Source organism: Pteropus vampyrus, unplaced genomic scaffold (genome assembly GCF_000151845.1).
Source record: "Pteropus vampyrus isolate Shadow unplaced genomic scaffold, Pvam_2.0 Scaffold140, whole genome shotgun sequence".
NCBI classification, from domain to species: domain Eukaryota; kingdom Metazoa; phylum Chordata; class Mammalia; order Chiroptera; family Pteropodidae; genus Pteropus; species Pteropus vampyrus.
Genome location: NW_011888921.1, coordinates 4880839 through 4895483, shown reverse-complemented (window position 1 = coordinate 4895483; position 14645 = coordinate 4880839). Strand labels below are relative to the sequence as shown.

General features: G+C 48.1%; 1 protein-coding gene across 1 annotated transcript; it reads left to right on the top strand.

Moving 5' to 3' along the window:
• Nucleotides 1-244: 244 nt before the first annotated feature.
• Nucleotides 245-5166, top strand: DHH (desert hedgehog). Its single transcript, XM_011368268.1, has 3 exons — nucleotides 245-832; nucleotides 3569-3830; nucleotides 4109-5166. Exons 1-3 carry the CDS (start codon nucleotides 530-532, stop codon nucleotides 4732-4734), a joined length of 1191 nt encoding a protein of 396 aa, XP_011366570.1. The 5' UTR covers nucleotides 245-529; the 3' UTR covers nucleotides 4735-5166.
• The last annotated feature ends 9479 nt before the right edge of the window (nucleotides 5167-14645 follow it).

The window sequence follows — 14645 nt, the reverse complement described above, 5'->3', positions numbered from 1 at the left end:
GTATCAGAGGAGTGTGATTTGGTGCCAAGCTTAGGACTGGAGATAGAAGGATGCTTATCCAGGCAACAGAAGACTGTAAAGCTACTAGGTTTTCCTAGGCAGGTGACTGCCTGGTTTCCAGAATGGGACACACTCCAGGTCACTAACTGGACCGGCGGTGACCGGCTAGAGCCCCCGCCCTGGTGGGAGGGGGCGGGCCGGTCCTGGGCGAAGGGCAGGGGGCGGGGCCAGGGGCCACTTGAGGCGGAGCCCGGGCTCTGTGGCAGCGCCGGACCGGGCGGCAGAGCCAGGCTGGGCTGGCACTCACCCACGTCCCCCATTCCCTGCTATGATGGCCCGTCAGTAGCGGGTTCCAGACCCCCTGGGGGCATGTAGGCAGAGCTAGCGGCAGCCAGGTGCTCAGAGCTTCAACAGCTCTAGGGCACTCTGGGGGCAGCTCTGCCTGCTGTTCTCCCTGGTGAAATGCCCAAGTGACGGGCGAGCTGGTAAGGACAAGAACGTTCCCTTCTGGCCCGAGTCCGCTGCATCCATGGCGCTGCCGGCCAGTCTGGTGGCCCTGTGCTGCTTGGTACTTTTGGCGCTGCCAGCCCAGAGCTGTGGGCCGGGCCGGGGGCCGGTTGGCCGGCGCCGCTATGTGCGCAAGCAGCTGGTGCCGCTGCTCTACAAGCAGTTTGTGCCCAGCGTGCCCGAACGGACCCTGGGCGCCAGTGGGCCAGCCGAGGGGAGGGTGGCAAGGGGCTCGGAGCGCTTCAGGGACCTGGTGCCCAACTACAACCCCGACATCATCTTCAAGGATGAGGAGAACAGTGGCGCAGACCGCCTGATGACTGAGGTAAGGAGGGCCTCGCCCCACCTGCGCCAGGGCGCTGCCAACTTTGCTCTCCTGTGGCAACCTCAGAGGGTGAGACGGGCTTCATCTATAAAGATCTTATCTTAAAGATCGCTCCCACTCCACATATACACACACACCAAAAAAAAAAGAAAAAAAAAAAAGAAAAAAGAAAAACTGCTGGCTAGACTGAGTGATCAGGAGGGATCCGAACATGGAGAGGCTGTGATGGGGAGAGGGAGGAGGGACTAGTGAGAGTGAAGCTGGGAGAGACAGCGAGGGCGGGGAAAGGGGGATGGCGGCAGGCGAGACGGGAAATGGCTGAGGCGTGGACCGGGGGTCAGCTACCGAGCCAGGCAGGAAGGGCTGGGGTGAGCTGGGGGCCAGGAGCTGGCTAGGCAGCAGACAGAAAGCTCTGCCCTTCGCCTTGCTCCTGACCTGATTGTGGCAAAGCTCTGCTAGCCAAAGAGACTGAAGGGGGCTGGGAAAGAGAGGCCAAGAGTCAGGTCATCAGGCCATCTACCTGAGAAGGGGCTGGGAAGAGATCATCTCTGGCATGGGCAGAGTGTCCTAGAGCCAGGGCATGGCTATTCAAGAGTCTAAATGACTGTCTTGAGGAGTGTAAAGCAGTCCTCAATGGGAAAAACAAATGGGCCCATCTGAGAAAGAAAGGGTTACTATGTCCCTCAAGTTTAATTTAGCTCAGGGGCTTTCCTTGGAATTAAAGAATTAAAATTCAACTACCACTTATCATGCATCTACTGCAGACCAGAACCTAACCACCCTAGGATGAGGCGAGCAATGCCTTGGATGAGAAGGACCACCTCTGGCCGGTGATCTCAAAGATCAGAACTGGAAGGAAATGTGGAGGTCACATTCTTCCACCACCACCCCACTCCCCATTTTACAGTGAGAGCTGGGCCCCAGGAGGAAAAGCGATTTAATCAAAGTCTTAAAAACTAATTAGTGGCATGGCTGGGACTAGAATTCAGGACTCCTGATTCTAAGTCCTATACACTTTCCATTACACCACTTAATTGTGTATGGAGTAGGGAGGTGGAAGAGTGGGAGGGGTACGGATTTCCTCTTATTAATTGCCATAGTTTTCCAGGTTACTTTGTTGGGAAAACCTGTCCAGGGGAGAAAGAATTCCTTCTTGCTGTTAGCCTGAACTCTTCCTCCTACCCAGAGATTGAGAAGGAGACACTCCTCTCTTTGGTCATGGAATATTATGGTTATTTCCTCTGGCTGACACCTGTAGTAGAGGAGACAGAACAGTGGACAGGACCCAGAGGGGCTCTGACAGGCCTGGGAAACCCCTTAGTCTTACTTATCTCCCACACCCTGGCTGCAAAAGGCCTCCATTGAGTTGGTTCTGCACTGGGCTGCTGCCCCCGCAGGTCAAGGCCTCAGGGCCTCCTATGGGGACAAAACGACATAAAGTCGGAAGGAGTTACCATTTTTTCTATCTTTTCCCTCCCCTCCTCTCCAACCCCGCAGAGGTGTAGAGGGCTCAGGAAGAAGGGCAGGGGAAAAGTGTCCCTCTGGCAGTTAGGAGAAAACCAAGTCCTAGGTGAGAGGTCGGAAGAGAAGAAGAAAAGGAAGCTGTCCTCTCTGCGCCTCCTCCCGCGGTGGCTGTGCTATGGTGCGCGCCAAGGTCTTCGGCTCTCAGACTGGAGCGGCCGAGATAACCATGGTCTCACTCCCCCAGGTGCAGGCTTCCAGCCGCTGTTGCTTTTCCTCCTCTCCACTCCCACCCTGCAGGGGGCCCCCCAGATCCGCGCAAGGACAGCTCCCGTTATTCTCAGGTGCTGCTCCCATGCCCTTCTTGGCTGCATCTGGACCAGAGATGGAGAGATGGGGGCTCTCGGGGCTGGCAGAGCCCGAGCTGCAACTAGGAGGGCTGGCCGCGCTGGGGGAGGGGACCGGCGGGCCGGAGCAGGGATGAGGGGCGCGGCTTTCTGCCCTTTCCTCTCCCTGCGCCGGGGCGGCTGAAAAGCGCCTTTGTGGATGGAGCTGCTGAGTCCGCTTCTCCCCGCGGGTCCCCGGCCTCGGCCCGGGATTCTCGCTCGGTTAAGTCATCCTGGAGAATGGCCATTGTACTTCGCACAGCCCCCGCCACTCCAACCCTTTTTCCAGCAGTCTTGATCCCGCAAGGCTCCGCTTAGGCACCTCTGTGGGGGGCACTCACACCATGAAACGGTTAATGCTAAAGGCCGAAAGGAGGAGGAGGAGGAGGAAGGAAGGAAGGAAGGAAGCGATGCCCGGTGCCAGGGAAGGCAACGAAACAAAAGATGAATCAGGCGGAGGGAGGGCAGCCGGGGCTTGGGGCGGGAGCCAGGCTCAAACTGGGGCTCCTCTCCGGGATCCAGGCTGCTCAACCCTTCCCTAATCAAGCCTTTACCAGCCATCTCAACTCTTGCTCTCTCTCAGGTTGAGCTTAGGTCCCAGAAGGAGTAGGGGTGATGTATGGGCATTAAAAATGGGGAAAGAGCTAGGTACAGGCTTCCCGTCTCAATCTCAGAGGTGACCCCACAGTTCTCTAACGATCCTCTGAAAAGGCAGTGCAGATTGGCGACTACACCTATGCAGATTCCTACTTCCTTAGTCCACTCAAAGCAAGGAGGGAGTGGAGTGGGGACGGGAAAACAGAAGAATCCTCCCTCCCGTCCAGGTCCCTTTTGTCCCCATGGTGGTGGTAGTGGTAGTGGGGAGACTGATTCCTTTATTCCCCGCCAGCGTTGTAAGGAGCGAGTGAACGCGCTGGCCATTGCGGTAATGAACATGTGGCCCGGAGTGCGCCTACGGGTGACCGAGGGCTGGGACGAGGACGGCCACCATGCTCAGGACTCACTCCACTACGAAGGCCGTGCCTTGGATATCACCACGTCCGATCGCGACCGCAATAAGTATGGGTTGCTGGCGCGCCTGGCAGTGGAAGCCGGCTTCGACTGGGTCTACTACGAGTCCCGCAACCACGTCCACGTGTCGGTCAAAGCCGGTACAGTAGGGGGTGGGTGGTGAGGTCTGCCCAAAGGGGCTCACTCCGGGAAACTGAGGTTGCACAGTCTTGTTGCAACTCTAGGGGAGACTAAGGTGGGCGTTAGTGTTGTAAATTACCCTTCCATATTTGCCCAGGTTGGGGCCAGATCGGTGGGAAATTGCAGTCCCGGAACTGATGAGGTCTGAGCTGGACTTGACCCACATCTTTAAGAAGCTGTACTAACATTCTGGAAACGTTGTTCTTCATCCTATCCTCTCTATGCTTGTTCCTGGCAGATAACTCCCTAGCGGTCAGGGCAGGCGGCTGCTTTCCGGGAAATGCCACCGTGCGCCTGCGGAGCGGCGAGCGGAAGGGGCTACGGGAACTGCATCGTGGAGACTGGGTGCTGGCAGCAGACGCTGCAGGTCGGGTGGTGCCCACGCCTGTGCTGCTCTTCCTGGACCGAGACTTGCAGCGCCGGGCTTCCTTCGTGGCTGTGGAGACCGAGCGGCCCCAGCGCAAGCTGTTGCTCACGCCCTGGCACCTGGTGTTCGCCGCTCGAGGGCCAGCGCCGGCTCCAGGCGACTTTGCACCGGTGTTTGCGCGCCGGCTGCGAGCGGGGGACTCGGTGCTTGCGCCCGGCGGGGATGCACTGCGGCCAGCGCGCGTGGCCCGCGTAGCGCGCGAGGAAGCTGTGGGCGTGTTTGCGCCTCTCACAGCGCACGGGACACTTCTGGTCAACGACGTCCTGGCTTCCTGCTACGCGGTTCTAGAGAGTCACCAGTGGGCGCACCGCGCCTTTGCTCCTTTGCGCCTGCTGCACGCGCTGGGGGCGCTGCTTCCCGGCGGGGCAGTCCAGCCCACCGGCATGCATTGGTACTCCCGGTTCCTCTATCGCTTGGCAGAAGAGCTGCTGGGCTGAGAGCTCTGGGCAAAGAAACGTCCAGGCGCCCGCCGAAACGAGATGTAGGGGCTGAGATGTGGGGATGTGGGCAGCAGACGATGCTGATTGGGAGGGAGGGAGGGATAGGGAGAAAAATGGAAGCGATAAGGGATTGCCAGGTTTAGGGGCAAGCCCCAACTGAGAGGAGGTGTTCCGGAGTCCTAGGTAGGCGGAGTTGATAGTGGGTACTCCTTGACGAGGACTATTTCACCTCTTCTTCCCCAGTGCCTCAGTCCCACTCTATTATTTTATTTTCTATTTATAAATCGTAATATAATGATCAGCCTACCCAGCGTGGTAAGATGAGGGGCTGGGGCATGGCGTTAACACTGACACAGCCAGCCAATCTGACGCCTGACATTTTTCTACAGGTGAGCTAATAAAGGGAAGGTTTCTGGGAGCTTATTGGAACCTATCTCTATTTTGAGGGTGATTCACCTCCAGAGTGGGAAGGAAGGGGACACAGCCAGGAATCGATACCTTACATTCGACTCCTTCCTTCTTCCCCAGCAGGTCTTCCCCCGCTGCTTCTTTCCCTCAGAGGAACTGTCCCAATCCATCAGCAAGAAACCAAAAAAAGTGCCATTTTCCAGGCTGCTGATGCCTTTTCTCACCCAGAGAGGACAGCATTCTGCCTCTATGGTTGCATACATACTGGCTGTTGCAGAGGCCAGGGTTGTCCAAGGTGTGAGAGGGCACATGCAGTCCTTTCTCTGCTCATAGGGGCTCCGGTGGGGCTCAGGCCATTGCGTGTACTATTACTCAAAGAATTCTGGCCCCCTACTGTTAGCCTGCAGTCCTAGTCCCTCCTTCAAGGCCATGAATCAGCCTAGCCCTCATCCTACCCTGCTGTCAGGGTCTGGATGGGGCCAATGATTTTTGAGGAGGGGGTGGGGATGTTACTGGACCAACTGATCACTGTGGCAATCCATAGCTAAGTCATAACTGATAGTCCCCACACATTTTTGGTCAAGAAAAAAAAACCTAGACAGAGGCTGGAACTTTTCTCTCTTGAAGGGCTGCATGCAGAGAACTGCTTCAGCCCAGGTGTATGGGGGAAAGTAGGCTCTCCAAGCAAGGGCATATAGGTATTATAATTCAAGTGCCCTCCCTGATCTCCTGTCCTGGTTGTTGTTTCTACTGGCTTCCTCTACCGTTCCCCTCTCCACTCTCCCGTTATTGCTAGCTCTGCTTCCCTGGACTGGGTGTTTCTGGAACCTTTGGCTTCCAACACAGCATACACCTGGAATCCAGGCAGGAAGGTGCCCTTGAGTTAGGAATGATGGAAGCTCTGAGGAAGTTGGACTACACTGGAAGGGGAATGTCTAGGGCCTAAGAGAAGGTCGGGGGTTGGTGGAACCACCAAGAGTCCGCCCTTCCCTGAAGCAGCTGTGTTCTCCCGGCGGCCGGGTCCTTGCTATATACCGCCCTCTGGTGGTCTTCACAATCGGTTCCCTTCTCGGTCAACGGAAAGAACTGTATACAATTGACCCTTGAACGACGTTGGCGTTAGGAGCGCCAACCTGCCCCAAAGTCGGCAATCTACGTATAACTACTACTATACCACTGGAATAGGTGAACTGGAACTGCGCAAAGAACCCTTTTCGAAAGGTGGTGCACGGGAATTGTCAAGCTGTCCCTGCTGAACCACAGGTGTCAGGGACTTGCGGGGAGCCCACCTGCCTCTTTAGGAAAACCCTTCCAAACTGTGGCATTTATGCATCTCTCCTGCGGATTTATCTCTGTGGCTCCTGGAAGCTGGAGGTATAGTTAGTTGTAGCCTGTAGTAGCCTGTAGACTCCCTGGAGCATCCAAGTTGCCTTTCATCTCCTTCACCCTCGTGACCCTTGAGTTCAGTGTCTGGAGGTGAAAATATACTTAGGGTTCCAGGTCGTGCTCGATAAAGGCAACATTTAAAAGCGGGCTAAGTTTACTTTTAGTGTCCTTTCACCTGCTATATCCCTCAATCCGCAGCAGGTGCCTATTGCCATCTCAGAAATGCACTCCAAGCTGTGGACCTTTCCTACTTTGTTTCTAAACCTGCCCTTGTCACTCTATATCAGATCCTAATGCCCTCTGGTCACATCGCTTTAGGCGATGACTAACTTGATAAACTAATCAGTCTTCCTATGTTGATGGGCTCCTTGTTTTTACTACCCTTCTCAGGTAATGCATATATCTTAACAGCCTGCTGAACCATGAAAGCGTAATGGTGCTGATTCCTAGCACCTTACTAAGTTGGGCAGGAAGATATTTGGAGACCAGGAGAACTAACTGGTTTCCCTTAAACTACATCCTGTCAGCCTGGGCCTGAGGCTCACCTCTCGCACACACCCCCGCTTCCATCCCTCATTATCCTAGTCCTCTGGTGGCCCCCCCAGCGTCCTAAAAACAAAACAAAACAAGAACAACAACAACAAATCCATCACCTTCCTGCAAGCAGCAAAAAGCATCATCTCCATAAAGCTGGTCAGGAGAGTGTATTTGCTTGGCCACAAAACATCTCCGGTTGCAACACCTACATCAAGAAAATAGACAATGCAAATTGGGGAAAGAGCATGACTTGGAAGTCAGGCCAACCTGGAAATAATGATACCTCGTGACAGGACAAGATCGGTGTGTATGTGCCCAGTGCAAAGCAGGCATTCAGTAAATGTTTTCTCTACTCTGCATCCATCTCTCACTGCCTTTGCTGTTTTCTGCTGCCTATCTTCTTCTCTCCTTACCACTCTTCCAGAAGCATTATCGATGGTTCCCAAACTTTTTGGGGGATATGTTGTCCCTATAATTGTTTCACAACACTACTTTCCTTAGAAGGTGCTGTGTGACATATTTGGGTTTGTTTTAAAACTAAAGTATAATTAAAAGTACTCCTGTTTCAAGAATTTCAGAGCTTTTTGTGATAATCCTGGCAAGACCTCTCTGTATACTGGAAAACAGAATTGAGAACCACAACTTCAAGTTCAGGTGACCTTTTCATTGCCCAGAATCCAGAACTTTTTTTCCCTTCCCTTTCTTTAGGATTTACTGAAAGTCTACAGTGTAGCACTGTATAAGGCACTGAAAAAAACACACAAAAGATTAAGAAACAGCTTCTTCCCCTGGAGGAGTAGACCTAAAGGTATAAGATGGTTAACTACCACAGCAACATTGTTACTTAATCAGGGTGAGCTGAATGGGCAGTAATGCCATATTAGTACAGAGAAGTTCTTGTTAAGAAAGTAGAGCCTGAATAAGACGTTGAAGCATGTGCAGGTGGAAGAGACCAGAAAGGGCATTCCAGGCAAAAGTAAAAACATGAGAAAGGACTTGGAATCTAGGATGAAGAATTGCAAGCTGGTTAGAGTAGGAGATGGGGAAGTGTAACTATATGTAGTTAATGTTTCCTGAGAATTTATGACCTGCTAGGTCCTGTTCTAGCACTTTACATGCATTCTCATTTAATCCTCACAGTAACCCAATGAGATTGTATTACAGATGAGGAAACTGAGGCAAAGAGAGATTTAAGTCACTTGCTCAAATTACCACAGCCAGGAAGTGGTGGAACTGGAGCAGGAATAACAAGAAATAAGACTGCCTTGATGGATGAGGCCACATCTTAATAAGACTACCTTGATGGATGAGACTTAAGCTGTTTTTCACTCATCCTTATTTCCTTCCTTGAGCCACTAGTAAGTCCTAGCTTTCTGACAGTTATTTCTCTCATTTTCATTGGTTCTTCTTCCTTCTGCTTGGATGGCTGGCTTCCCTAATTAAAACTGCCTAGCTACCAGTTAAGGGAATGTATACATAGGTACAGGTTTCTGGTAAGAATACATGCAGGCTGGTACAGCAACACAGAACGCGTAAGACTTTCAGCTCTTTTTGGATTAAAAGAGAAGGGAGTTGAATTTTGTTATGGACTGAATGTACGTGTCTCACCAAAAGTCATATGTCGAAGCTCTAATGCCTATGTGACTGTATTTGGTGATGGGGCCTCTAAGGAAGTAATTAAGGTAAAATGAAATTATGAAAGTGGGGCCCTGATCTGAACAGATTCGTGTCTCGATAAGAAAAGCTTGCTTTCTCTCTCTTTGCATACACCAAGGAAAAGCCATGCAAGGACAACAGTGAGAAAAAGGTGGCTGTCTGAAGGCTTGGAAGAAAGTTCTCACCAAATTGCCCAGAACCTTAATCGTGGGCTTCCTGGCCTCCAAAACTGTGAGAAAATAAATGTTTGATGTCTAAGGCACCCAGTCCATGCTATTTTGTTATGGCAGCTCTAGTGGACTAATATAAACTTCCAGAAATGTTTGAAGTCAGGAGAGGCCAGTACAAAGACAGGGTCTTCACTTAGTGAAAATAATCAACTCTGCTTGAATAATGAGCATTTCTGACCTAGGGGCTTGACATGTTTATTCCTGACTATGCTTTTATGGTCTCTGCTGCATTGAAGGAAGCTTTCTCCTATGGCTGGGAGACCAAAAAAGATGTCTATGGGAAGAAGGCTATGGCTGGTTAGGGTATTTCTCTGTGGGGGATTTTATGTCCCATTAGCACATTCAAACCCTCCTTTCCCTGCTATTGTCTCTGTATGTGACTTGGTTGATGAATAAGAATTAACTTCTCCCTTGAGAGGGGGTTACCTTCAATAAGGTTTTACTGAGTGCCTATGATGTGTCAAATATTGCGCTGCACCATGGGGGCAGAAGAGTAAAGTCAAGCATGGCTCTTACAATCCACCTGGTAAGACAAGCAGAAGTAGTTAGAAGGTGTTGAGTGTGGTGAAAGAGATAAGTGACATTTAAGCTGAGACATGAAAGATGTGTAAAAGTTGTTTAAGCACAGGGAACAGCATGTGCAAAGGTCTGGAGCTGGGGAGCAAGAGTAAGATAAATTTGAAGAGCACTGACAAGTTCAGTATAGCGAGAGGGAGATGTAATCCACTTTAAGGATTTCTAATTTTGTCCTAAGATGAAAAGCAAATGTAGGATTTGAAGCAGGTGAGGAGAAAAAAAAATCAAACTTGCATTTAAAAAAGGAAATTGGCAATTGGGTAGGCTTTTTTGGTTGTCTTTATCCCTAAATAAGTTGGTCCTCTTCTGAGCATGTTAAGTGTCCCTAGTTCTGATTGGAAATGGGAAATGCCCCCATACCCACACAGAATATGTTATGGGAGCAGATGATGTGAAGTAGTGTATGGAAATTGGAGCAGGATAGGAGAGGATATGAACAGAATTAAAGGTTGTCGACCTAAGAAATGCCCAAACCTGTAGGGAATTTATTTTTTGGAGGTGTGGAGTCATTCACTGTAGATGTTTATTTTATAAGAGTTTATTTGAGCCCAACTGAAGACATATGCTGGAAGATCTCAAATCCACTGGAGAATACAGTTTTGCAGCTTCTTTTATGCATTTGAAATTAAGGCAGGAACATAAGGAAGATTACATGAAGGTGGGAGAAGCAAGGCTGGATTAGATTACAAGATAGTTAAGATTATGTGCTCTCTTAAGGTCGGTTATGTCTTCCAGGGGAATTACTTCTGGCATTTCAAAGGTGTGAGAACCTAGATGCACAAGAACAATAGACAGGGCTTGTTTTAAAACCTTTCACTAAAGATGTTATAGGCTTGGGGCATGACTACCCACCATGACCTGCCTACTTAGAAATTTATAGTCAGATCACTCTGTGAGGTTACTTCCCATAATGAATCTTCATCTTTCTGTCCACAAGGTGATACCTCCAGCTCTGGCTTTGCTTTTCTCTGAAACCTAAACCCAAAAATCTCTCGATTGCTCTCCTTGGGAGCACATAACCTAGAAACAGTTGTCTGATTTCAAACCACATGGTGTACAAACAGAAGTCCTTGGAACTGGGGATTATTTTTCTGCTACTCTCTTTTGCTTTCCAGCGATTCTTTCAGAGAGCCTTGGCTTAGCTTGGAGCTGATAGCCCTAAGCTGAGACAGAGCTGCCACCCTGAGAGCTAGGTCTGAGCCGAACATTGCAGCTGCCCAGGGAACAGCTGGTTAAGCCCTCAGCAGCTGCAGCTGCTGGAATTCCACCCAACATTTGAGCTGGGATTAATCCCATTTCCTCCACACACATCCCTTCCTTGTTCTAGTCCCCGGCTAGTCCCTAGTATCTCGTAGAATCTTTGAGACTAAATATTATGACTCTCTCCCTGAACTAAATTGAAGCCAAAGTCACCTATCTTCCTCTTCTCTTGGAGGCAGCTGGCCCAAAGTACTTTAGGACCACCTTAAGAAGGGTTTCTCTCTCACACAGCCTCTTTTCCTTCTATCCTTTGATAAACCAGCTAGGGTGGATTATTCTTTGAAATGTCTGATTTTCAATAACTGTTAGAATTGTCTAAAAATGAAGGCACTTCTTTGGTGGGATGAGGAGGTGGATTTCCTTTATCTTTGAAAGACTTTACGAAGGCCTGGAAACTTGGTGGGAGTGTTTCAGGAGGATCAAGCATCGTACTAGTGTTTGTCACTTTTGAACTGTGATTGCTTCTCACTTAACTGTGATTCTATGGTTAAGAACAATAGGCCTGTATATTCTATTTGGTGCTTATGCACCAGCTGTGTGACCTTGAAGAAATCACTTTGTAAGAGATGCCAAAGTTTACAACGAGGAACTTCTGAAAGGTTGGAAATAAGGAGGTGCTCTGAGATTTAAACAAGGCAAATTAATACATAAAGAGACAAGGTAGTTCCTCCCAGGTCCAGGGACTTGACTCCCTCTCTTCAACAAATATTTATGAAGCTCCTGCAAGTACTAATAAGCATTGTACTGTACTGGGGATTTTTGATATTTTTCTAGAGAAACAGGCAGTCACTTAAGTGGATTAAATTAATTAGGTTTTAGCTTGGAGGAGTGGCTTGATCAAATTTGGGTTTTAAAAAGATCACTCTAGCTGCTGAGTGGAGAATGAATTAGAAGGGAATGGGTCCAAGGAAGAGATCAGGGAAAAAGGATAATGTAGTCCTGCAGATGAGAGATGATATTGGCCAAGATAAAGAGGCATCAATGGACATGGAAAGAAAGGACAGTTTCGGGAAATATTTATACATGTGGGAGTGATAAGATATGGTGTTTGATTTGATGAAGGATGAAGTAAAGAGTAATTAGAAGGAGAAAAAGATTTCTCTCAGCTTTATCTACCTGATACTAATGTATCTAAAATGAAAGAATAATTGACCAGCCAATATCAATCTATTAACCCCAAAAGGAATGTGGCAAATAGGCAACTCAATGAATCAGAATTGTTACCGTATGCCCAGAATTATCTTGGGGAAGAAGATGACCAATGTGGTCACTGATGGGGCAAGCAAGGATTATTCTTCAGGCCTCCAGATGACCTGGCTGAAGTATCTCAGAGAGAGAGTCTTCTCCTTTTATCTTAAGTTTCTGCTCATTAGGCAATAATCTGGTACCTCACTGGAAAAGGGAATCCCTAGATAGAGGATGCAGGCATCCCAGGTGATGGAAGGGAAAGCAATGGATGCATTGAGATGGTGGGACCCAGATCAGGCACTCAAGAATTATGGTGAAGCTTCCCTAGCACATGAGCATTTGGAGGTGTTCTGAGCAAGTCCTTTACCCAATTTGGTTACATCAAGTGCTTTTCTCAGGATCATCTTTCTCAGTTGGTATCCGGAGAGGGGGCCAGACCATCTGCCTTTCTGTGGGCGTACCTCTCTAACCAAACTGTGAATTCACTTTTAAACCAGTAATGATAATTATTACGATGGCTTCAATTTAATGAGAATCAACTCTTCTTTATTTTCCAACTCTTCCTTAATGGAGTGATAGGGATATTATGTACATGATCTCATTTACTTTTCACAACAGTTGTATGAAATAAGTACCTGATTCTAGAAAGATTAAAGCTAGTCACAAGGAGGGTTTGGGGCCTAGGTTCTAAGGCTATGAAGTCAGAAACAATGACTCAAATCACAGAACCAAGGCAGGCAACTGCCACTAAACACTAAACACTACAATTTGCAGACTGGATGCTGGAAGGCACTGCTGACATCACTGCCACTGTTCACTCTGGAACTCCATCGTCCTGCCAGCAGCCAGAAAGAAGACAAATATCTACCTTGTTGTTCTAACCATTTCATAGAAGAGAGACTAAAGCTCAGAGTAGTTAAGTAACTGCCTGAGATCACATAGTGAATAAGCCAGGATTTGAATACAGATCTGGTTAACTTCAAAGTTCATTTTCTTTCCACTCTGTTTTGCTGCTCTGATGTACTTAACTTCTCCAGGCTGCAGTTTCCCAGCCTGCAGTCTGGAAAAGTTGTGCTACATCAGTGGTTATCAAAGTGTAGTCCCCAGATCAGCAATTTTAGTATCAGCTGGTAACCTGTTAAAAATGCAAATTCTTGGGTCCTACCCAGACCAACTGAATCAAAAACTCTGGTGTAGGACTCAGCAATCTTTGCATTAACAACCCTACAGGTGACTCTGATGCATCTTCAAGTTTGAGAATAACTGTACCAGATGATCACCAAGGCCCTCCAGCTCTAATATGTTATAATTCAATTATTTTAAGTTGCTGGTTATGGTCCCTGGATTGAGCAAGGTCCCCTGAGAGGAGCTAAGTACCTCCCATTTTCTTAAAATGAGTTGATGTTTATCATATCACATGCTAGCAGAAGTCAAGAGTACGTGTAGGAGTAAGGAGAGAAGCAGACATATAGAACATGTAAGGAAGATGCCTGCATGCGTATGTGGTTATTTTTCTGTGGTGTGCCTAGGAACATATTCCTTAATTGGCCAATTGACATATGAATATCTGAGCGGTACCCAAAAATCCACATGTCAAAAATAAATGAATTAATTCAATATTCTTTCCATGCCCTTACTAAAAATTTCCTCTTCTTCTTCCCATGTCCTCTAATTCCATAAATGAAGTTGCCATCTTCCTTCACTTTGTCCCCTTTAATCAGGTCATCAACTTCATAACTTCTATCTGGAGTACCTGGAGTACCTTTCGTATGAGCCTTCACCATCCCCTCTATACTGCTCCAGGCCTCATCTTTCCCCTCTTGGGTATTGACTGCCTAATAGGGCTTCCTGCCTCCAGCTCCAACCTCTCTCTGTACATCCACCTGTACAAGACCAGCAATGTGATCTTTACAAACCACAGCTATCCTCATGGTACTGCCCTCACCTCCAACACCCCCAGCAAGGACACAGCAAAGGTTCCATTGCTCATTGTGGCGCTACCCAAGCCTTGTATTTGCACAATTATGTCCTTGAGCCCTTTCCAATTGTATAATTATTTAACATTTTTCTCAAATTCTACTGACTTACTATCAGCTTTGCCTCTTCTAAGCAATATTTATGAACTTGTAGTTTTGGCATTATAGCTATTGTTTTTTCCTATCATATGTTAAAACTTCATTAAATTTTTTTTTTTAAGTTTGTGTATTACCAAAGTCACCTTGTATACCACTAGTGGTATTTTTGAGACCTTGGGGTACCAAATAAAGGTTAAACTTTTAAAAATGGCATTCAAAGCTATCCTTGACTTGAGTCCATTCTAATTTCCAGCTTTAATTTCTACACAGCCCACACACATAGAGTGCTCCAGGGATGGGGTCCGCTCTGTATTTCCAGACACACTATGTTTTCACTCTCCCCTTAGCATTTTCCTTTTTCCCCCAGAGTCTTCTCAAGCTTTAAGGCCTGCAGTCTGGAAAAGTTGTGCTACATCAGTGGTTTTCAAAGTGTAGTCCCCAGATCAACTGTCAAACACCATATGAAATTTCTGACCATTTCAGACAGAATCAATCAACTTTCTTCTTTCTTTCTTTCTTTCTTTCTTTCTTTCTTTCTTTCTTTCTTTCTTTCTTTCTTTCTTTCTTTCTTTCTTTCTTTCTTTCTTTCTTT